At 39.6% G+C, this 25411-nt stretch overlaps 1 protein-coding gene across 3 annotated transcripts in view; it reads right to left on the bottom strand.

Annotated features, from left to right (window-relative positions):
• LOC149253499 (protein FIP1-like) overlaps positions 1-25411 on the bottom strand; it is a 482913-nt gene that overhangs the window by 80528 nt on the left and 376974 nt on the right. For all 3 annotated transcript variants that reach the window (XR_016267076.1, XM_089459927.1, XM_089459926.1), the window contains exon 12: positions 22900-22992. Coding sequence is in view for 2 of the 3 variants with exons in the window: in XM_089459927.1 (XP_089316053.1) it covers positions 22900-22992 (93 nt within the window). In the remaining variant the exon portion in view is untranslated. The remainder of the gene's footprint in view (positions 1-22899; positions 22993-25411) is intronic.

Below are 25411 nucleotides of genomic sequence, written 5' to 3'. Positions count from 1 at the left end.
AGAATATCATTTTGATTTGATAGAAGTAGCAGGTATCTCTATTTCTTGATGATTTTATGATTATTTTTAAATCTCTATTAATCTAACAATCAAATCTAAGTGTGCAGAAGTTATCATTGAAAATTTGGGCGTTTGGGGAAGTCCTCATCTGGACCAACTGACTCTCAGTTTGCAGAATCTAAAAGAGTCCACTATCTTTTTAATTTTTGAAGCCATTTTATAGAATATCTTATAGGGATTTTCTTGGGCTTGTGCCTCTTTAAAATTTCAAATTTTCTAAATATTGTGCAAAATTTGTTTAAATCTGGTTAATAGAGGGCTTTGATCTGCAGATCTGCTAAATATGTAGAATATTATTGTAGATTTGTAAATAGAAAATTTCTAATCCATTGGGGTTCTGGGTATTTCATAATTTTGTATATACATGCTTTGGGGTTTTCTGTATTTCATTTGTGCAGGAAAAATTATGAATATTGCAAGTAATTTTTGTGGATTTCCAATGATTCGAGCAGCATACCTCCAAGTGTCTTCAGACCCTTAAGGGCTGACTGGTCCACACCCTCTAACCTTTCCATTTTTAAAACAAGGTTAATACTGGCATAGATTTGCAATTAGTTGGAGATTAGCAACAGATTTAATTACATTTTTACTGTTGTATAATTGCAAAAATAGAAGTTAGTTTCAGTAACCTTTGCAAACAAATTTTTGAAAATTGATTTACTGTTGTTCGGTAGTTTATTTCTGAGTTTTTAGATCAAATACATTAATAGATCAGAAAGAATTAAACTCATATTTTTTTTTTTCTGAATTTAACAACAGATTTTATTTACATTTGTACTGTTGTATAATTGCAGAAATAGAAATTAGTTTCAATAACTTTTGCAAACAAATTTTTGAAAATTCTTTTACTACTATTCAGTAGTTTATTTCTGAGTTTTTTTAGATAAAATACATTAATAGATTAGAAAGAATTAAATTCAATTTTTTTTTAATTTAGCAGTAGATTTAATTTACATTTTTACTGTTGTATAATTGCAAAAATAGAAGTTAACTTCAGTAACTTTTGCTAACAAATTTCTGAAAATTGTTTTACTGTTGTTCAGTAGTTTATTTTTGAGTTTTTTAGATCAAATACATCAATAAATCAGAAAGAATTAAACTGTGAAATTTTCTGAATTATAGTTATCAATTTGTCATTTAAAATTTTCTGGTGCTATACATAGAAACTTCTGAATATTGCATGATTACTGAACTGTTGATTTAAAATATATTGTTGGTATTAACACTTGTTTTAAGAGCAGATTTCTAGACTGATATTTCATTGATGTAATCTGAGTTTAAGCACTTAGTTTAATTTTAGAAATACATTTTTTTTTACATGCTCATGCGAGTTTTACTTATGCATCTAATGATCTTTGATTGAGTATTTCATACAAATGAATTTTTGAATTTAAAGGTGTTTTATTCCAGCATTTTACATTTCAGTAATTATTTGTGTGGATTTTACATTTTGCAGTGTTGGTTTAAGTACCTGCTTTTACATTTAGATCACCACCTTTCTGAGCCTTAAGTTAAGTAACATTTAAGACATATTTCAAAAATAATTTTAGGCCCTCATTTAACTAAAATTAACCAAGTCCCTGCATTTCACATAGTTTTAAATTTTGCATTTGCATATGAGACAGTGGAGTTTTTTCAACAACAGTTTCCCATCTTTGAACCTTATTTTCTTCACAAGATAGTTGACTCCACAAGGCACTAGTATCACTTTCTTCAAATCATTTTGAATCCTTAAAATCTTGCACAATCTAGAACAAGTATTGGTTACTTAGTTGTGTCTCCCAGATTAGTTGATTCCCAACTAATCTTTCATTTTTCCATTTCCATAGGGTCTACCCCACTTAGTCTGCTATTGGGAGACAACTCAAATGGAGTGATTGGAGATCAGTGTGACAACCCCAGATCTAAGTTGTTGTTGCCATGCCTAGACATTTTGTGTGACAACAGGTCCCATTAAAAATAATTAATTATTTAATAAAACTGTCTCCGGGTGGAATTTCCCAAAACCCTTTCTGGGTTCTTTGGAATACATGTGCCTAAGCATCCCTACAAAATTTGAGACTTAGAGCACATCCGATGCTACCGGAAATCAACACTCCCTCTTAGCGAGTAATGTGCTCTAGCAATGCCTCCCAATGAAGCATCATCCTGACTTCATAACATCATCCTCTGCGCTGCTGATGTCTGACATGTTGTCCACCAACTACTGTGCAAATGTTGCATTTGTACTGCTATTGATCCTGCCACTGTCAACACTACATCCGTACTGCAACTCCCTCTGAAATTTTGCATCCATGCTGCTGTAGGCACTACCACTACCAACTTCCTTTGCACTGCAAACTATTGTTGTTACTACATCAACAACGGAAAAACATCCCAAATTACTGAACAAGTGTTTAGCATAAATGCATCTCAATGCGAAGATCTGATTGTTGCTCGTCCCATGCTATCCCTCTGAAGCCACTACGTTGCTGCTGCCACTGCAACTCTGCACTATGCTTCTCAGACATGGTATACTAGCCACTGCATATGTTGCTCCAACACTCCTTTGCATCATCTGACACTTAGTCCATCCTACTACTACTGATTTGGGCTCCCATAGCAAGGAATTGATCTGAGAGGTGGGCTCCTCAAGGATCCTGCCTATCTGCAGCTCTTTCAAACTACAACTCCAAATCAGCCAACCTCCCTCCTGGAAGTATCTCGGCTATCATGGTGAACTCCTCCTCTTCGATCTTCGGAAGTGTAGCCTTCGAATCATGCTTCTCATCTTTGTCCTTCTTCCTAAGAGGACATTGTGTTTCGTAGTGACCCATTTCACCACACTTGAAGCATTTGATCTTCGAGACATCCTTCTTCCGCCTTCGCTGCTCTTGTTGCCACTTGGATGCAAGGGTTGCATTGTTATGCTCTTAACCTGCAAGACGATACCAGAATACAGAATATGCGAAGAAATATACCCAGAACAAAGAATAGTGAGAAACAACAGCAAGTATTTTATTATTTTTATTATTCAGAAAGAAATGTTCACTTGCCTCTTCGAGTGGGCCACCTCCAATAGAGTAGAGTTCAATTACAAAATAAGACACGATGCTTCTCACAGGGAGTCTCTATCCTTTATATATGACTCATACATGCAATACCATGGATCAATACCATGGTTCTTATTAATACCATCTATCTAATACCATGGCCCATTTGCAACTAACTGTGGTCCCGTCATTAATTGCGGGTTAACCACTTACAATTATTAATATGGGCTTTATTGACTCCTTACTTAACTATAACTATGACTCGATCCAACTACATAAATAAGGGGGTTAGGGTGGGACCCTAACATGCCCTCCCCCTTAAGAATAGCCTTGTCCTCAAGGCTGAAGCTGCGGAAACTGCTGAAGAATAGTGGCTGGTTCCCAGGTTGCATCTTCCGAAGAGGTGTCTTTCCACTTGACGAGGACTTCCCTGATCATGCGGCCACGCAGGTGCCGTTCTCGTGTGTCTAGGACCTGTTCAGGTTGGAGCCAAATTGACCTTTCTTCATCCAATTCAGGTAGACTGGTTTGAATTCTGCAATTGTTCCCAATCACTTTCTTGAGGTATGAGACAAGGAAAACTGGATGGATTTTTGCAATGGGTGGCAAAGCTAGCTTGTAGGCCACTTCTCCAATGCGCTGAAGTACTTGATATAGTCCGTAGAATTTTGGAGATAGTTTATGACAACCCTTGTCTTTGAGTGAAGTTTGCTTATATGGTTGCAGCCTCAAAAATACCTGATCCCCTTCTTGAAATTGGCGCTCTGAGCGATGCTGATCTACCTGTTGCTTCATGCGGTTTTGAGCTTGATGAAGATTCTCTCTAAGATGGGCGAGCATGGTTGTGCGGTTTTGTAGGAGTTGATCCACTACTTGTACCTTTGAGCACCCCTTGATATACGAAGTAGGGGAAGGAGGGAGTTGACCATAAACTGCTTCATAGGGAGTCACTTTGGTGGTGGCATGATAGTTGGTGTTATACCACCATTCAGCTAGAGGCAACCACTGTACCCATAGATGTTGCTTTTCTGAAGTGAAACACCTAAGGTAGGTTTCCAGACATTTGTTGACAGCTTCAGTTTGACCATCCGTTTGTGGATGATAGGAAGTACTGAGTTTCAGTTGGGTGCCTTGTAGCCTGAAGAATTCCTGCCAAAAATTACTAGCAAAGATCGGGTCACGATCAGACACAATAGAAGTGGGCATGCCATGCAATTTGAAGATCTGATCCATGAAAGATTGAGCGACCAAAGTCGGTGTAAACAGGTGGGGTAGGGTGCAGAAATGAGCATACTTAGAAAGTCGGTCCACAACCACCATGATGATTGACTTGTTTCCTGACTTTGGAAGACCTGTAATGAAATCCATAGAAACCTTCGTCCATATAGATGTCGGGATGGGCAACGGTTGTAATGTGCCTGGTGCTTTGACTGTCTCCCCTTTGTGGCGTTGACAGACATCGCATTCTGCTACAAAAGTAAGGATGTCCTTTTTCATGCCTGTCCAAAAAAATGATCTTCTAGTGCGAGCATATGTCTTCTGAAAGCCTGAATGTCCTGCAATGGGGGATGAGTGCAATTCTGCCAAAATGCGGCTTTTGAGGGTGGATGTTGGTGATATTACGACTCTGTCCTTGTAGCGAAGAATCTCATCCTACCACGAGTAGCCCTTGGTGGAATTTGGATCCGCCTGTAATTGAGTAATGAGTTGGGAGAGCTAAGGATGTGAAAACCATTCCTTGCGAGCCTCTTCAATCCATTCTGGAATGGGAAAGGAAATTGCGAGCAAGGTACTTTCCTCCTCAAATTGGCGAGATAATGCATCTGCTACACTATTTTCGCGCCCTTTCTTGTAAATGATCTCATAATCATATCCCAGCATTTTGGCGAGCCATTTATTTTGTTGTGGGGAGGATAGGCGTTGCTCCAAAAAATATTTAAGACTGTGATGGTCTGTGCGGATTTGGAAACGTCGCCCCAGTAAGTAAGGTCGCCAGGTATCTACTGCATGTAAGATGGCCATCATTTCCTTCTCATAGGTAGATTGTCCCAGATTCCGCCCACTTAGTTGTTGGCTTGTGAAGGCCAAGGGTCGACCTTCCTGCATTAAGACCGCCCCAATACCCGTACCCGAAGCATCACATTCAATGACAAAAGATTTGGTGAAATCAGGTAGTGCTAAGACTGGAGTGGAACACATGACATTTTTGAGAGCTGTAAATGCCTGTTGTGCATCATCATTCCAAAAGAATGATTTTTTCTTGAGGAGTTGAGTGAGGGGCTTCGCAATGCGACCATAATTGCGGACAAATTTGCGATAATAGCCTGTGAGACCCAAAAATCCTCTCAGGCTCTTCAAGGTCTTAGGTTGAGGCCAATCCTGCATTGCCTGGATCTTTTTGGGGTCCACCTTGACACCTTCATGCCCCACAATGTGGCCCAAATACTCAACTTCTTCCATGCCAAAAGAACATTTGGTCATCTTAACAAATAATTTATGCTTGCGGAGCAGTTGCAAGAGCAGATCTACATGCTGAAGATGTGCGGCCCAAGTGCAACTATAGATGAGGATGTCATCGAAGAAGACCAGGGCAAATTTCCTGAGATATGGTTTGAGAAGGTGGTTCATAAGGCTTTGAAAAGTAGATGGGGCATTACAAAGACCGAATCGCATGACCAGGAACTCATAATGGCCTTCATGAGTTCTGAAAGCAATCTTTGGAATGTCGACTTCCTTCATGCGAATTTGGTGGTAGCCTGAGCGAAGATCCAACTTAGTGAAGAATTGAGCCCCATTGAGTTCATCCAGCAAATCGTCAACAACCGGGATGGGAAATTTATCTTTGATTGTCAACTTATTGAGGGCCCTGAAGTCTGGACACATCTGCCATTCCCCATCTTTCTTGAGCACCATGACCACCGGTGATGAATAAGGACTAATGCTGGGACGAATGACACCTGCTTCCAAAAGTTCCTTGATTATTTTTTCTATTTCATTCTTTTGGGTGAACGGATATCTGTATGGGCGCACATTTGGTGGTTGGGCCCCTGGAACCAAGGTGATGCTATGATCATGTTCCCCTCGCGAGGGTGGAAGCTCATGAGGCTTGTCAAAGACTGGCAGATGGTTATTTAAAATCTGTTGCATCTCAGGATGAATCGACAGAGAATTGGGTTCGATGGCCTGGATGGCATTAAATTGAGCTATAACTCCATGATGGCCCTTTTTTAGCAATTTTTCCATCCTATGTGAGTTGATGATAGAGGGAGCTCCCGCCTGGAGTCCACGGAGGGTATGTGTGGAGTTGTTCTGCTTAATTCTCATATATAACTCCTGGAAATCCATTGTGACTGGCCCAAGAGTGCGAAGCCATTCAGCACCGAGGACAATGTCGGACCCTCCCATGTGTACGACAAACATGTGGGTTTTCAACTAATAATCCCCCATTTGAAGTTTGACATTTTCACAGCGGCCTTCACATTTCATTGTTCCCCCATCCGGAATTTGGACTTGGAAGTTAGAAACTGCTCGTACAAAACAATGCACTGCTTCCGCGACTTTTTGATGGATGAAATTATGTGTACTTCCACTATCAATCAAGACTACTATTGGGCGATGTTTAATAAAACCTTTGAATTTGAGAGTTTGAGGTGAAGAAATCCTTGCCAAAGCATGCAGCGAAATAACTGGTTCGTCAAGGACATTGTCCTTCTGGTTGTCCTCTTCTACCTCCTCCGGTTCCTCAAGTGGTGGGGCTTCCTCCGATGAGCTGTAATCAGTGGGATCAATTTGAAAAAATTTAGGCTCCTTGCATTTATGACCTAGGGAGTATTTTTCATCACAGTAGTAACATAATCCCTGCTTTCTTCTTTCGGCCATTTCTGTAGGTGACACCTTTTGAACGTTAAGTGTTTGAGTCGTGCTGTGAGCCTGTGGGTGGCGATCCTTGGCGGTGAAATTTGGGCGAATGGACTGGGCTGCTAACGCACGTTCCACGTTATGAGTTACCTTGCAAGCCTCCAACCATGTGGGAGGGTGGTGTAGTCGGACGTGGGCTTGTATGGCCTCTTTAAGACCGCTGATAAAACATTCCGTGTAGAACGCATCTGGGAGATCCCTAGTGCGGAAAGCTAAGGCTTCAAAGTAACATATTCATCCACTGTTCCAGTCTGTCGGAGCTAAGTGAGACGACCCAAAAAAGAAGATTCCTGGTCAAAGCGCTCTATAAGAGCTTTTTCGAAGGTGGCCCAAGTCATAAAACTTCCATTGCAATGTTGATGCCATTCCCACCATTGCCATCTTTCATTGTCCAAGTACATGCTCCCCACCATAAGCTGAGTCTCATTATTTAAGATGTTATTCAGATTGAAATACTGTTCCATTTGTGCTACCCATGTGGCCGGGTGAGAACCATCATATTTATGCATATCCAGCTTGGGAGGTCGCGGACGGGATTGTTGGCAGGTGCCCCAGAGATGAAGAGAGTGGCTAGACTCACCCTCACTGTGTCCATTACCAATATACGCCTCCTTGCGGGCTTCCTCCTTGCCCTTAGAGAGTGCATCCGATAGTTTGTCAAGCTGAGCTTAGATGGCTTGCAAGGATTGTTCAAGCTTGTCGATCTTCTCATTGGCCATAGCTTGAGCTCTAGTTTCTACCATGCACCGATCCGATGTACTTGAAATTTGGGACCGCCCGAATTTTTTTCGCTAACAATTGAATGGTACCACCTTGATCAGCTCGTCGTCCTGATCCTTATGGGCTAGATCACCAATAAGCGCCCGGAGGGTCTCAGAATTTTTTATTTTATTTTTTTTTTTTTTTATATTATATATATATATATATATATATATATATATATATATATATATATATATACAAACTCCTAATGAAGTTTTACTCCTTGCTTAGGAATACTGCAGTAGCCGAATCCTTAAAAAGTCAATGCTACCAAAAGTCCTACGGAAATCACGCCCCGGTATAGGAACCCCATACAACTACTCAGATCTGCTGGATCTGAGAGATCTGAATGGCTAATCGGGTAGCTCTGATCGGCAGAACAGATTGCTGCTGCGGATTTGATGGATCTAATAGATCGGAATGGTTGGTCTGCTAACTCGGAACTACAGGACTTATGTCTACTGCTGCTACAAACCCCCTTGTGAGATCCGATCTGGCAGAGATTATGCGTGATCCCAAGTTAGAAAAGGGAACTATGGTCTCGAGGAGTGTCAGGTGCTACAGATCGCAATATACATAAGGGTCTGACAGTAGTACTTGGCCCAATGTTTCAGGGCTCTAACTAAGGAGGATCAACCGTACCCTTAGTCGTACAACCCGACTACCCTATCGTACGGGCGAGTAATCTCTCCGAGTGCTGTTCTCGGTGTACTGTAGCAGCAAGACGGCCAACGGTTTATCTATGGTGAGGTTTCAAAGGAGCTAGGGGGCTTCCGATATACCCAGAGGGTACTTGGAAGACAGTCCGTGCGCGGTTCTGTCTAATGCGCTACTACTCGAAGGGGTACCCACAGGGGTTACAAGGGAGTCCAACAAGCGTGACCACCTCTTGTATTTCCTGCGTGCATGCCTCCCCAAATCCGCAGGTTTATGCACTCAATGAAAGATCCCGTGGTTTAAAGACGCCGAAACATGTCTCTAGCCAAAAAAAATTTTTTGCTAAGAAATGGAGATCCCACCAGCCCTGGAAAGAGCTTTGATACCACTTGTTATGCTCTTAACCTGCAAGACGATACCAGAATACAAAATATGCGAAGAAATATACCCAGAACATAGAATAGTGAGAAACAACAGCAAGTATTTTATTATTCAGAAAGAAATGTTCACTTGCCTCTTCGAGGGGGCCACCTCCAATAGAGCATAGCTCGATTACAAAAGAAGACATGATGCTCCTCGCAGGGAGTCTCTATCCTTTATATATGATTCATACATGCAATACCATGAATCAATACCATGGTTCTTATTAATACCATCTATCTAATACCATGGCCCATTTGCAACTAACTGTGGTCCCGTCATTAATTGCGGGTTAACCACTTACAATTATTAACATGGGCTTTATTGACTCCTTACTTAACTATAACTATGACTCGATCCAACTACATAAATAAGGTGGTTAGGGTGGGACCCTAACATGCATTCTCATCCTCCTCCTTGGGCTTTGACCCACTCCTAGTGGTCCCGTCAAGTTTACACTCGACCAAATCTCTCCTCAGCTCCTCTTGCTTAAGAGTTGCCCACATCTCATTCCAATTTGGCAAAGTCGCCTTACCTAGGATACTCCGGACAAAGACTCGCCACTCATCTAGGATTGAATTGAGGGCCAATCTAACCAACTCAAACCCTTGAAGTGTAGACCCCACAGCTCCTAACTCATCACGCATCTCCTAAAGCTTTCTGAGGAACAGATCTATGCGCTCCCCCTTCTACTTGGAGGCTCTATGCAGAAGTATGGGGGAGCAACGCAGAGCCTACATCACCTCTTTTGGAGATCGATTTGCTTCCAGGAGTTGATTCCAGCCCTCCCGGCTCATAAACATCAACCTCCTCAGCAAATTCAGACTTTTGCTTGGAGGCTCTGTGTTGCTCTGAGTGGGGCCTGCGTGATCCCTTCCTGGCTCTGGGTCATCGTCTCTAGCCTCTGCACTGCCTCCTCTGTGTGTCTCTCTGCTGAGTATTCTTGGTTCCAGAGAAGATCCTCCAGCCAAAACTCCCTCTGCCCCTCACCGCGTGATCACTACAAATCACTGTGCTTCCTCTAGCTTCAACAATTCGATCTGACTGATCAACTTTTTGTGTGTTTTCCAAATGACCCTCAAGCTTCCTTAAATAATCTTCTAGTTGACATTCAATGACCCAGATTAGAAGCTAATCAATTGCTAAGATCATTTCTGCTTGATCCTCGTCTTCTTCTAGAAGTTACACCACAGTTAAATTAATACCCATTAATTATTTTATTTTCTTAAGTTTAGATTTAGGGTCCCATTAAAAATAATTAATTATTTTAATAAAACTATCTCCGGGTGGAATTTCCCAAAATGCTTTCTGGGTTCCAAGCTTCCCTGCAAAATTTGAGACTTAGAGCACATCCGATGCTACCATAAATCAACTGACCCTATGACAAAGACTTTGTGAGAATGTCAGCATCATGCGTGACTATAGAAATGCATTAGAGCCTCACTACTCCCTTATGTATCATGTCCCAAATGTGATGGTACTGTGATTTCGATGTGATTTGACCTGTCATCACAGTCGTCTCCTACACTTGATCAAACAATACTGCGATTACCTTTCGAAGCCACACTGCTTCATAACTCACTAAAGTAGCAACAATATACTCAACCTCTACAATCTTGAGTCTGATAGATGTCTACTTCCTGCCCAAGAAAAATCCAATCTAAATGATCATCCTAATGTGATCTTCCAGTCTTTAGCACTCTTTGCCAATTTGAATCTGTATGTCCCTACAACCATACTTCTCAATTCATCCAACTATACCATGCAAGTACCTTAGCACATGTTGTGCCATAACTATTTTCCAGTCACCCTAACTGGGTACTCCCTCTGACAATGAAACAAGGCGTTTTGTGGCAATTCGAGTTGTTCCCTCTAGCTTCTATCATACTTCTAAGAAGTAAAGTATCCAACCAAGATCTTTCATCTTGAAGCTAGAGGTCAACTCCCTCTATCACTAAAAAGGGCTTGACTACTCTATCTATCACATGAGTCTTTCTTCCCTTGTTAGAAACAGGTCATATGATGACAAGATCAAGCTTGATCCATTGATCCCAAAATACCAAGTTTGAGGTGCTTGTACAAGGCCTTCTTTTATTTGCAAGAAAGAGACTCCATGTCTCCCAAAACCCCGAGATAACACTATGTATACTTCTTCTTCAACTACTCCATCAATCTTTACATCCATTGGACGTAACTTTTAGTAGAAGCCATGGGGATATTACTTTTAACACAAATGTACTTGACAACTAGAGTAGTCTCCTCCTTGCTAGGAGAACCCTCTTGTCATGAGTCTCAATTTATGTTTTCATTTGTCGCATGCTAGATCTTGTAGATTTATCGACTTCTTTTTAGGTCTTCAACATACTTTCCTTCATCATGACATCCTTCAAACTTGCTAGCTTGTTTGCTCCCTCTGAACTAGAAGCTCTTATAGTCATCTAACATAGTTCTACATGTCTTGATCCATTTATCCCTCTTGAACGCACGTCCTTTTGCCACAATTTGGTTATGTTCTTCTTGATGTTTCCTCCTATTGCCAAAGTCTTAGCAGCCTTCATAATGTACCTGCAAATTGTTGAAAATTGTAACTAGGCACAGTCTTCATAATTATCGTTGTACTTATATCAATATGTAAAAGAAAAAAGAAGAAAAAGAAATTATTATTATTATGTTTATTTCTAGTCAAAGCATGTTCTTCATGCTTCTAGGATTCGCTGAGTCAAAGAACTGTAATTGAATCAAAGTCATATTTGAACTTCTTGTAAAGAAAAAGGAAAAAGAATTTTCAAAAATGAAATTTCGGTCAATTCACCTAAAGAAGCTAAGTTGGCCCTTCACGATGACAAGTCGGCTCACTCAGAAGACGTGTCTTTTCGCATATGCAAACAACTATATATGGCATACATCCTCCACCAAAATGGCAAGCAATTCGGTGCCTTTTTGTAACGACTTTTGAGGTGAAGACATGCAAAGTTCAGAGGTAGCACCATTGTGAAGACTTGCGAGTTCTTGAAGGTCATATATCTGAGAAGAAATGCAAGCTATTGGGTTAGATATCTAAGATAAAATGTGAATTTCTTTGTGGCAGATATTTGGGATTAATGCAAAGTTCTTTGTGGCAAATGTTTGAGATGAATGTGAGTTCTCTGTAGCAGATGATCTAAATGCAAGTTCATTGTGGCACATAAGAATTTTGAGGGCTTGACTTGGCATCTTGGTGGTTGGATTCTTGTATTAGTCTTGGGTCTTGGATTTCTCAATTCGATTTGATTCTATAAGAAGAGAAGATTGGTTGGATTTCCTCCTTGGGGGACTTTTCCCTCGCTTGGAGCCTATATCTTTGTGTCCTTTGTCTCTTATGATCTTCATGTTTTATGTTTTGATAATAATTTGATGAAGAACATAATAAAAGAATAAGAATCCAACAAAATACTCACAAGCAATTATCAAGTAAGAGAAATCAACCCTAATTGCTAGCCTATTGGTTTCTTAACACAAACATCTTTGAGAATTGAACAGAATTTGCCAACTCCCTCTTGATCCTTTCCTTCTTGCATAAATCATGGAAATCCATCTGCAAGTTGTTCATCTTTATCTGCCATTAATGCATGTACTTGCCTTTCCTTGCATGAATTAGGGTTTTTAAGTTCAACGAAATCATCAATAATTTGAATCTAGTTCTAGGGTTTTGTCCACCAACCTTAGAGTTTTTATTAAATATAACCTTCAAGTTTTTTCTAGGGTTTACATACCCTAAAACTACCAGCTCTTTCAAGAGTGAGGTCATTCTTTAGCTTAATTGATATGACTCCCTTCAACTCCCTCTTGCTGAGAGAGTCCCTTTGTTACTGACCACTTAAGGTTGGAGGAACTTTGGTTGATCACACTGTCCAGCCATGCCTACTTAGTGGGATTAGCAAATAGCTTGCTGAAGCCACCTACTCACACTCCTTTGGCCAGAACTTGACCAGATCATGACTGTTGTCTCTAATGGTGACTTGAATCCATGTTGATTTTTTCAAGGTCAAGGTCCTTATGATTACCAAGTGGGATTGGTGTCTTTAAAAGTTGCAGCCTAAATCACATATTTGGCATCATAAGGACCTCCCTTAACAAGGAGGCTAACCATTGTTGGACATATTCTCCAAGCCTCTCATGTGTACTATGTTTCTTGTTGGTACCCAAGCAAGGCTCAGTATTGATGGCTTGAGCAGATTCTCAAAGATTACTTGTGGTCTAAGAATGTTGGTGGATGATGTTTTCCTTTGGTTCCCTAGGAATGTTTGCAATATTCCCAACGAAGAGGAGCCTTAGGTTGATAGTTGTTGGTTCACAGTGAAGTTTTCTAGCAACCAAGTAGGAAATAAGATAACTCGAAGGATCCGCTCATTCACAAGTTTTGTTCCATTATTAGGTCCTTTTTGCTCGACATATTAGTGAATTTAGGGATGTTTTTTTGGTTGTGTGATATTATCTCATCTTTTTTAAGTGTCATTATCACTTATCTCTCAGAGCATTCATCAACATACAAAGTTGTTGTAGGCTCGATTCATTGGTAGTGGGAGGATAGTCAAACTAGCTGACATAAGTGTTGCAAACATCGGCAAAAAATCGCGAAAATTTGGCAACATCGCGATTTTTTCCAATCATCAAAAAATCCCCGGCTAAAAATCGTGATTTTTTCCAATTTTGAAAAAATAAATATATTTTGTATTTTTTTAATGTGCCATAGTTTGCTGATTTTTGCCAATGTTGCGAAAAGATGTTTTTGGGCGCTTGCCGATTTTTTCCGATGTCTATTTTTTCAACATGGGAACTTGGGATATTGCTTGCAAGCAAATTTGGAGTTGGAAGGAGTAGAAAGGTTGCATAGCAAAGTTGTCTTGTTTCCCAAAATGATATCTAATATAATGCACTACGTAAACCCACATACTTAAAAGGGCACCTTCCTCTGGCAAAACTTATGGAATCTTGCTATGTTCTAGTTTAAGGAGTGGTGGCCTCTTGCTCAAGAGTTTGGGCTTCTTTCCATTGATTGCATCTCACTCATGGAGTTGTGATCCCTTATTCTATAGATTGAGCTTTCCAATATCCTAGGCCTTTTTGGAGGGACTTGGGGTGGAGTTTTGGCTGCCCTCTTCTTTAGTAAGACTTCCATTCTTCATGTTATTTAGTTCATCTCCAATTCTTAATGCTTGTTGGGTATCTAAGGACCCAGAGGATTTATGGATTCACTAACTTCACATTGTTTGGATGGAGTGACTTTCCAAAAGGCTGAGTGTCTTTGCTTGGTTGATCATTTATCAAGGGATCCTTCCAAGGACAAATTCACTAAGGGTGGTCTTTTGGATGGAATCTACCCTGTTTGTCAACACCTATAGATTGTCAAGTATATCTTTTGGGAGTACCAATTTGGCAAGCAATGTTGGAGCTTGCATGAGGATTGACATTCTACATTGTGCCCGTGCAGTGTTTTTAAGCCCGGCCGGCTCGGAATCGACTCGGTCGAGTTGGTCCGAGCCGGTCAAAAAAATTTCAACCCGACCTCTAAACCGGTTCGGCTGGCCGGGTTAATACCGAGCCAGATGACTTGGCCGGCTCGACTGAGTCCATATCAACCCGGCTGGGTCACGGACAACGGCCAGTGAACTCCAAAAAATGCATTTTTTAAAATTTTTCTGTGTGGGGGACTCCAAATGGTTTTCTTAAATGGTTTGTTTCTCTTTGGGATCCATTCCCCTCTCCCAAACCCTATTTAACCCACTCAACCCCTCTCATTCTCTCATAGCCATCTCATGCATTTGAGTGAGAATTTCAGTGAGAGTTTGTGAGGAGTTGTTGAGTTTGTTTATGGAGCAGCAGTGAGGAGTCTTGGGCAAGCATTGTAGTTGGAGTGAGGAGCTTTTTGGGCAGCCATTTGGAGCAGCATTGAGGAGTTGGTTTCTTGGAGCAAGCTTGAGGAGACAGTTTGTGCCTGGAGGTATTTTTTTCACTTGTTCAAATCTGTTTTTGATTATTAAATTTTAGGTGCATATCTAGAAATCCTAAAGAGTGTTTTTTGTGAAAGAAATGAACATTGAACCAATGTTTTTTTTTTATTTTCAGATTGTTTGCTTTCATTTCCAAGTCAAAAAATGGCACCTAGAGTGAAAGATGCTGCTTGGGCATATGTTGAAATGGTTGATAGTCAAATGCATTGCAAATAGGAAAATTAAGGAAGTTCCTGGGGGCATTAATAGGCTGAAACAACACTTGGTGGGGATTAGAGGCCAAATTACTCTATGTACCTCACCAGAAATTGGGGAGATTAGGAAGGAATTGTTAGCCAGCTTTGAGAAGTTTAAAGAAGATAAGGCTAGGCAAAAAGAGTTAGAGGCTGCAATTGGGAGGAAGAGGTAGATACAAAAAATGATGGCTACCAACCCCCATTATGATTTTGAGGGTTCTTCCTCTATCCCTCATACTGATGCATCCAACCCCTTCCGATATGTTCCTCCCTCTCTGATTCTATTCAAGAAAAGGGAAAAGGTAGAATGAAAAAGGGTGATATGAATATCAAAGTTATTTCACTCCCTCCTCTCCATCAGATGCACATGGTCCTTAAGCTAGTAATGCAACCCACTTTAGATGACCATTGGAAGAAAGAATTGAGGGAGACTGCTTGTGATTACATAGCTAGATGGTGGTATGATGCTGATATCCCCTTCAATGCTTCCCATTCACCATATTATGAGCCTATGTTTGATGCCATACATGCTGCTGGAAAAGGTTTCAAAGGCCCTACTATGCATGAGCTAAGGGGGTATTGTTTGCAGAAAGAAATTTCATCCATTAATGAGTATTTGAAAGATTTCAAGGACTCATAGGCAAGAACAGGATGTACCATCATGTCAGATGGATGGACTGATCAAAGAAACCGTACCATCATAAACTTTTTTATCTTCTGCCCAGAGGGAACCATGTTTTTAAAATCAGTTGATGCATCTGATAAGGTAAAAGATGGGCAATTGTTGTTTCAGCTATTGGATGAGGTTGTTGAGGAGGTGGGGGTGGCTAATGTTGTTCAAGTCATCACAGATAATGCCTCTAACTATGTTCTTGCTGGTAAACTGTTAAAGGAAAAACACAAGACCATCTTTTGGACCCCATGTGTTGCACATTGCATAGACCTCATGCTTGAGGATATTGGAAAATTAGAATGGGTCAAAAACACTTTAGATCATGCCAAAAGCATAACAAAATTTATCTACAATCATTCATGGATTTTGAGCCTCATGAGGAAACACACTGGGGGCAGGGATATTATTAGGCCTGCCATCACTAGATTTGCTACTCATTTTTTGACATTGCAATCTATGCTTTCCCAAAATAAAAACTTGCAAAAGTTGCTTTCCAGTGATGAATGGAATCAAAGCAATTGGTCTCACAAACTAGAAGGCAAAGAATTGAAAAAGAAAGTTAATGAAGAAAGTTTTTGAAGAAAGGTAGCAGAGATTGTGAAGCTTGCTGAGCCACTGGTTAAGGTGTTGCGGTTGGTGGATGGGGAAAGATTGGCTATGGGCTTCATTTATGAGGCTATGGATCAAGAAAAGGAGCAAATAAAGAGGGCATACATGGATAAAGTGGCTAAGTATGGGCCCATTTGGGCAATCATTGATGAAAGATGGAACAATCAACTCCATCGCCCTATACATGCAGCTGGGTATTTTTTGAACCCACGGTATCATTATAAAGCTAAGGAGTCAGGAGCTTTGAGGGGGGAGGTTAGAGATGGAATGATTCACTGCATTGATCGCATGATCCCATTGGAGTCTGATCAGCTAGAGATACACTGACAGGTCATGACCTTCAGAAATGCCTCGAGTACCTTTGGGAAGAACCTAACAAAGATTGCAAGAGAAGCAGATGAGCCAGGTAAACAAAAATTTCAATTTTCAAATTCTTAATAGTTTTTTAAAATTTTGTTAAATCGTTTATAATTTGAAAGTTGGATATAATTTGTAATTTTGTTGAGCTAACTCATTACACTCCTATGTTTTTTGCATCACAATGGTTGGAGGCTTTTGGTGGCCATTGTTCTGAATTGCAGAAGTTTGCAATTCGTATTTTGAGTCAAACTTGTAGTGCTATTGGGTGTGAGCGCAATTGTTCTATCTTTGAGAGGATTCACACAAAGAAGAGAAACCGTTTGGATCAAAAACGGTTAAATGATCTAGTCAATGATCTAGTCTATGTCCAATACAACCTCCGACTCAAACACAACCAATTGCTGAACAAAAGACCTGATTCAGATCCCATTGTGTTGGAAGACATTGATCCAACATCAAATTGGGTAGTGGAGAGTCATCCAGCAGAGTTTGATTCTGATGTGAATCTTGATTTGGATTTACATAGGGAGGCATCACTCGAACATGATGTTCAGTTGAATGCAGATCCCGATCCACTTGTACTACCAGCCTCAACCTCATAGCCAGTAAGGATTCCAGTTGCAGGCGCTTCTTCTGCTCAGCGACGACAGAAGCGTAGCCGCATATCTTCTCTATCTCAGCTTGCATCTGCTGCACAGCCTGCTAGTGCTACCACTTCTACATTTGCAGTTGGAGATGATGATGAGGAGGAGCCATGGGGCCCCCTGTCTGATTCTGATGATGATCCAGAGATTGATCCAGATAATCTTGGCTCCTCTAGCAGTAGCTACTAGCCAGTGGCCTAGTAGTACTGGTCACAATTTACTGTTGTTGTAGAGGCCATTTCTAGCCTCCCCTGGTTATGTTTTTTTGTTTTGAATCTTTGATCATGTATGTATTGGACAGTGCAATGAGTGCCATTTTGATATAATGGATATATTCATGAGCCTACTTTGATCATATGTTGTCTTCCATCTATATTCTAATGCTGTGTGTTTGGAAACATGAATGAAAATCTTTAAAATTATGTTTTTTTATAAAAAAATTAAATATATAATGTATTTTTTACAACGACCGAGTCATTGAAATCGAGCCGGCCAAGTCGATACCGAGTCAGAGTCGGAGTCGGAGTCGACCCTCGACCGAGTCGGTGTCGAAGTCAGAGTTTTAAAACATTGTGCCCGTGTAGGGTGCATTAGTGCACTGTTTTATTTGGTGATGGTCAAACTCTTGTCCGCAAGGCTATATTTGGACTTCTATAGTAGTAACTTGTGCTATGGAAAAACAGGCATAAGTTTGTGTTGAGCTAGGAGGTTAGTTTAGTGTCTGCTTTTGATACATTGTGCAAAGATGAGGTACGCCATCGGTTTTCTGCAAATGGAGCTTTTTTTTTTTATCAAAGATGCTCAATCTTCAAATCCATTTGCGTATTCTACTTTATTTATGCTCTAGCTTCTCTTCAAAAGAGCCTACGAGTTTCATTATATATAGCCTTCCTTATTTTGCATATATGATTGTAAATATTTTTTATAAATATAATATGTATATTTTAAAAACAATATTAAAAACAGTTTATAGACTTTTCAAAACTATTATTTTTTTTGTAACGGAGGGATATTTGTTAATTTTCCACTGCTCTATGCTATATCAATTACTTTAGCGCAATTCACTTCTTCAATCAGCAGTCTTTTCAACAATAATTAATTCTTCCAATGATTAACAGTGACTAAAGATAAAACAGTAAATTCAATAACAATAGGAGACAATCAGGAACATCAACAAGAGACACCAAATTGGTCAAAGACCGGGGGGAAAACCCGCAAGGGGGAAAACCCTTTGAAAAATCTTCTTCTATTAGATTGTCATAAAATGTTTAGTAGAGAGTACAATGAGCCCAAATCCATAAACAAGAGTCAAAGTCAAAGTTTTCACTTATCCAACAAATCAACCATCCAAGATTCAAAATGCCAATGATGTAAAGTCAAATATGGTCAACTGTCATAATCTGCAATTCTGGTCAATGGTCAACAGAAGTCAACGTGCCCTAACCAGTCCACAATCTTGCGGTCAAAGTGCTCCAATCAAACTCAGTCAAAGGTCAAATAGTGTGGCCTCAAGAGTTGGTCAAATAGAGCCAAAAACACCCAGTCAAACTTGGTCAAATAAGAGAGAAACTTTTGTGGTCAAAGTCTACAATTTTTCCTGCAGTCACTCAAGTCAAATAGCTCCAAATTCCTTGGTTTTGTGCCAAAAGATGCGGCCTAGTGAAACAGAGATACCCCAGAAAAATCGAACCAAAATGATGCCAAATAACCCTTGGTCAACACTGGTCAAAGTGCAGATTAGCTGAGATTTTCATCCACCTGAAATCCATCCTCTTTCTTGCCCACACATGTGAAAATGACCTGCCCCAGACCTTTATGAACCAATCATATTGACAGAGAGAAGATGAGATGATGTGATGTGATGTCCAAATGAGCTTGAGGTCACTTGTATTTATATGCATTGGAGGAGGGGTCATTTAGCTTCTAGGCCGACTTGAACAAATGTGTCATTGTGGGCTTGACTTCAAAAATACACTTTCCCTTATCCAAATTCAGTGCTTCAAAGGTCAATTTTGGTCCTCTCGGAAAGAGGAATCTAGTCCAATGATTGGAATTTGTCACTGAGCTACCAAATTAACAATATTAACACTCCAAAAATATTAGAAGCCAAAAGTTAATGTTGAATAAATTTACATTTGTGTCAAGTGATCATAATTCAAGTGTTACTAGTTAAAGGAATTTGGTAGGCCAATGACCAAACATATGAATAAGGATGCATTGCCTTAAATATATCAATGATTCCAATCATGAATTTTTTTTGCATCCATCTCGTGTTATTTGCATGTGTGTGCAACCTCATATAATTTTCTAGATTTGCCCAAGCAATACTCCAGAAGGAAGCATTAGGCTCATACTTCGTGGTTGATGGGGTTGCAATTTCATCTGATTCTGAAACTCATTAAGGTCATAATCCTTCCTTGGCCTCTACTCATGATCCAACCAAACATCTATGTAACAGGATTACTTATTCTTCCTCCCTACTAATGTAGGCTCAGTCTCTATCACATTATCTAGAGCTTACTGATTTGGGTTTATCACATTGTTATTTTTCCATTTGCCATCTTGTTAATCTAGATTCTCGTTTTGTCTTTGTTAAATTTAGGTATGTTCTATGCTTGGAGCAATTTATTTCAATTTTCACAATTAGCTTAGTATCTTTTTCCAGATTAGCAATCACATCAGCATTAAAGTAAACTGCAAATAGAACATAAACATAAATCGCAGAAGACAAGCCAAGACAAGAGGACACAAGATGTGGCGCTAGCCAGGGACAAACCCCAATGTGGGGAAACCCTTGATCAATTATTCTTATATGTTCTTCAATAGTTCAACAGAGAGAGATAGTACATTTACAACAAAAGTCAACACTTTGACTTATCTAAATAAGAGCATAGATCATCTCTAAGAAGATGATACATGAGGTAGCTAAACTCAGTTGAAGACATGTTGCTTCCACTGATTCTCCCAGATGACTCCATCACCATGCTGCACCTATCATTGTGTTGCTCCTCATCATCATGTTGCACCTCACTGTGCTGCACCATGCTGCACCCATGTGCCACTGCTGCACCATGTTGCCACACTGCTGTCCCATGTGGTATGCTGAACCATGTTGTCATACAACATGTCTCATGTGCTTACAACACCATGCTTGTTGTTGTCCCAAGTGGCATGTTGTACCTTGCTGTTGTCCTAATGAGTTTGCAGCATCATGCTTTTGTTGTTGTCCCATTGTAGCCTTGCTGCCACATGTCATTGCAGTTGTTCCAATTGTGCCTTTGCTGCCATGTCATAGCTGTTGTCCCAATTGTGCCTTTGTTGCCATGTCTTAGATGTTGTCTCAATTGTGCCTTTGCTACACCATGCTAGCCATCCATAGCTGCTCCTATGATTGCTTGTTGTCCCATTGTTTGCTGCACCAAGCACCATGCCTAGCTGTCCCATTTATCTAGTTACCAACATACCATACATGTATGGACTAGTTCACTGTTCAAGGTCCACTCCTTTGTTGTCACATAGGCCTAGTTAGGGCATTATTACAGTCCCATATTCTGCCTTCAATTCTACTCAAATTTGTTGTTAAGGAGTGTGGTTGCCCTTTGTTAGGAGGATGACCCTTCTTGCTGTGGTTCTGGGTAGTCTAGCCCTCTTTAACAACTTCGACCTGCCTATAATTACTGCGGCACCCTACAGCAAGACTGTGTAGGGTTGTGGTTGCCCTTCCATGGATTTGCACCCCCCCAAAGTGCCCTCAAATCAGTCCTATGACTACGACTCTTCTAGCAAGGGAACACAACCCTCCTTCACCCTGAAACAGACCCTAAACCAACAGCGTTTACCCCTTAAGGGCTTGGCCTAGCACACCACATACTCAACCTCCATTAGGGAAACTCGAACCCCAAAAACAATCCTCCTATTCCACGTTGTTCCAGGCATCCTTATGCTGCGGCTAGGGCATGTTGTTATCCTCCTTGACTGCATCTTAGTAGGGACCAGTGTATAGGGCTATAGGTCTCCTTCTAGACTGCGTAGAACGAGCGTATAGGTTAGGGTTGTCCTCCTTGATAGCGTTAGGGCTGCTCTTCTTCTTGACTTGATTGCATCCGATGGTTAGGGCAGACTGCAGCTAGGGCGTCCTCCTCCTAGATCTCTCTTCCACTAAAACCCAAAGCGAGTGGAGAAAAATCAAGAGAGAAGTGTGTGTAGAAATGACTATCAAGTCACCTCTTTTTATACTAAATCGTGGAGCACATGTGTGGGTTATTTGGTTGCTGGCCGACCTTGACGAATTGTCTTATAACACAATTAAATTCATAACTCCATGAATACTTATCGAAATCGGATGATCTTTAGATCAATCCTACACCTCTCGATGAGAGGGATCCAAGAAAAATATTAGCTTCCATAAATAATATGACCCACATGGAGTTTGGCCCTAGTTGCCAATTTTAACAATCTTTCATCTTCACGAGATGCCTTTGGCACTCACATAATGTAATTGTCTTGTATGAACTTTTCAGTCCCTTTGACCTAATTTGGTCATTTGTGAAAATTAATAGAATATTTCTTTCTTATAATCAGAAATTGTTGGCAGCAATTATTCTAGAATACTCCTACTTGTAAATGCCAAGCCAAATATAGAATTCTTATGACAAATTCCCTTATCGATATAATTGGTTTTACACAAAAAATTCGCTAAAACTGGCTACAACAAATACTGTGACATTTTTCAATGCCTATAAAAGGGTTTTCCCCTTGTTTCCAGGCATTTGCACCAACTTAAAAAATAAGAAAGGCATTATTTGGACTTTTACAATAATGAAGAGAAATTTCCATCCGTAACAGGTTAAAGAGATCACATATTGTTTCAAGGAGGTACTGAAAAATTCACATTTCAAAGCAATTCCCAAGCCATGACATAAACATCTATGCTCAAATGAGATGTTTTCTCTTGCTAAATATCCAAGTGCAGGACAAGGAATTCTCCCATTGAGACAAAATAAAGCACTAGTTACTTAATGGATTTAATCCATCCGGGAAATGAATAATAGGGAATATTCAATATTCATTGTAAACTTTAAAGCATGACAATCATAATCATTTTCCAAAAAAACAAAAAACACAGTAGCTGTGCTTATGGGCAAATTTCAGATATCTGAAATTCCGTTGTTCACATTTTAAGTGATGAAACAAGGTCAGCGCATTAACATGGATAAAATTTGGACTCAGACCTTATCCTCACCCCTTGTTTGTATGAGCATGATGTCAATTACATCATTCACCACTAAATACTATTGCCAAATGTCATTTTATTTCCTTTCTAGTCCTATTTATAACAGTGCTCAGAGTAAATACAAGCTACAAATACCCTAACATAATCAGCACTTTCTAAGCTAGCCTTTTCCCTTTTTTATTAATGGACGGGAAAGTTTTGTAAATTTCCTTTAATATAAACTTCAAAAGAAATTGGTGTTCCCAAAGTATCAGCACCTGGACATCAAATTCAAACATTAAAGAGAAACAGAAGAACAACCCTACTTGGTCATTAGTCATCCGAATTTGTTGAATTTCAGTATCTCGTTCTTCAATTAATCTCCGTGCTAGATGTAACTCTGAGTGAAGTTGATCTCGCTGCATAAACAATATTTTTCTCACTGGAATCAGAAGATATGCATAAATGAAACCATTAAATTAAATTGCAATTTTACAACTTAATATTCAACTCAAATCTGATAGAAGTCAACATCAACTGAAGTTCTGTACAGATGACATTTAATTTATATCAATATTAATTATGCAGCAATGACATCAAAAGTGTGGTTGAAGGGAATGGAAGTGTGGATATTAGTGTTAGAGATAATGATCATATTGAACTTCATATTAGGACTTCAGACTCAGGAATTAGATATATAATAAAATATCACTAATAAAGTGATGAAATAATGAGGTATATCAATACAGCATGTTGATTTTCTAGTGCTAATTAGACAAGCACAATTTTCTGCAACTGATAATTACTTCCAATGATATATGATATTACTTTAGCACATTCCAGACTATCATTAAGCAATTACACTTCAGAAAATTCAACTGTAAATGCAATAGAAACAGTAAAGATCAAAGTAGAAAAGCCATGCACAGTAGACACCAAAAATTTTCCCTGGGAAACCCAAACTGAGGAGAATACCGGCGATCTTTTCTAGGAGAAATGTTCAGTTCAGCAAAACTACAAACTTGGTCAATCCAGACCAAAAATCCAGCACAGGTCAAGCTTGGTCAAATGCACTGAAATTCAGCCTTCTGCAACTGCCAAGAAATTTGGTCAACCTGAGTCAAACAGGCTGAAATTTGGCCTCTTGCAACTGCCCAGAAACTTGGTCATACTTTGCCCAAAAATACCCGGTCAACGTTGGTCAACACTCAGCTCCTCCTCTAAAATTCTAACCCTTGAAAAAGAACACAACCAGCACATACCACAGATCAGCAGATATAAGAACACCATGATCTAAACCACAAAGTCTTTCTATTATGATAGAAAATGTTCTCAGCAGAGTAGTAGCTCAGTAGAAGTGTTACAAAATCACATCATCCAAAGATCATGTGAAAAGAGAAGCGAGATATCTTCTTTATATAGAAAAAACTCCTCCAAGTGGAAAATAATGGCTAATTGGCTTGATCCTTGTCAAATTAATCTCGACTGTCGAAAATAACTTGATTTTCTTTTAATTTTCACCATTGAATTTTCATTTTTGAGGAAAATTTCGAATCTCTTAAAAACCATCTTTTATTAATCTAAAATTAATATTTTGTATTAATTTCCTCAAAAATTTGACTTTGACTTAACCACCAAGGTCCAAGTGCTCAAATTTTCTTAAAATATGCTTTTTTCTCTTAGTGGAGGACCTCCAAAAATTGATTTCTTTTTGACCCACGATTTTTTTGGTTATTTTCCACTTGGAGAGAAATTAATTTCTCTATAATTAATTTTTGACTCAAAATTAATTAATTTTCTAGCTTAGGGTTTTTACTTAATTTAGCCAGAAAAATTAATTGATTGACTCTAGAGAGATTAATAATTTTTCAACCCTCAAATATCTTAGCCATGGTATCTAACATTGAGGGACCATGCACTAAAATATTTTTATATCAAAATATTAAAAATATATTCAACCCTTAGAAGGGGAAATACACATTTAGACGAGACCTTCAAGAAATTTCCCAATTCTATGACAAAATATGATCTAGTATGAAAACAAGTGTGTTTATAATAAAATAATGATCAGGAATCCCATGTATGCAGGTGGAAGAAAGCCCTCTATGGCTTGAAGCAAAACACCCCGGGCATAGTATGAGAGGATTGATAGCTATCTGATGAAGCTGAGATTCACTAGTAGTGAAACCGATCCAAACCAATACCCGAAGGTTGTGGACGATAGACCTCTCATACCGGCACCTTATGAGCACGACCTATTTTTGACAGGTGCAGACCCTCTCATTTGCAGAAGTAAGAGGGAGTTGGATTCTGGATGAGGAATGATAAACTGCAAGCTCCTGACTACTTCGAGGATTTTGACTTTCAGAAGTTATATGGTAGTGATGTCGGACCAGATTTGAGAAATGCCTCTGAGTTTCATAAACTCATTTGCATTGATGTTCTTGGTGAACTTCCGTCCGGACATATGTTTTGCAGTTAGCATGGTGAGCTCATATTTGGTTGAGCCTCACTGGATTGGTGCCATGAATCTTTTGAGATATCTTCGAGACACAATCTCTCATGGATTGAGATATACTTCCGGAAATATTAAACTGCATGATTATTCGAATGCTAACTGGGCAAGCAGTGTGGAGGATCACTAGAGCACTTCTCAGTGCCGGGTCTCTTTGGATTTTGCTTCGATATCATGGATGAGCAGGAAGCAGAAGTCGGTTGCTATAAGCACTGTCGAGACCGAATACATAGCTATGAGTATGATCTCGTGCGAAGCTGCATGATTGCAGAAGATCTTAAGTGAGTTGTTTGTACACATGATGAATACCACTATGATTCTCT

Source organism: Pinus tabuliformis, chromosome 7 (genome assembly GCF_031772625.1).
Source record: "Pinus tabuliformis cultivar Carrire ecotype Pingquan chromosome 7, CPIR1, whole genome shotgun sequence".
Taxonomy (NCBI): domain Eukaryota; kingdom Viridiplantae; phylum Streptophyta; class Pinopsida; order Pinales; family Pinaceae; genus Pinus; species Pinus tabuliformis.
Note: the sequence above shows the minus strand (reverse complement) of the source record. Positions and strands in the feature narration are given on the sequence as shown.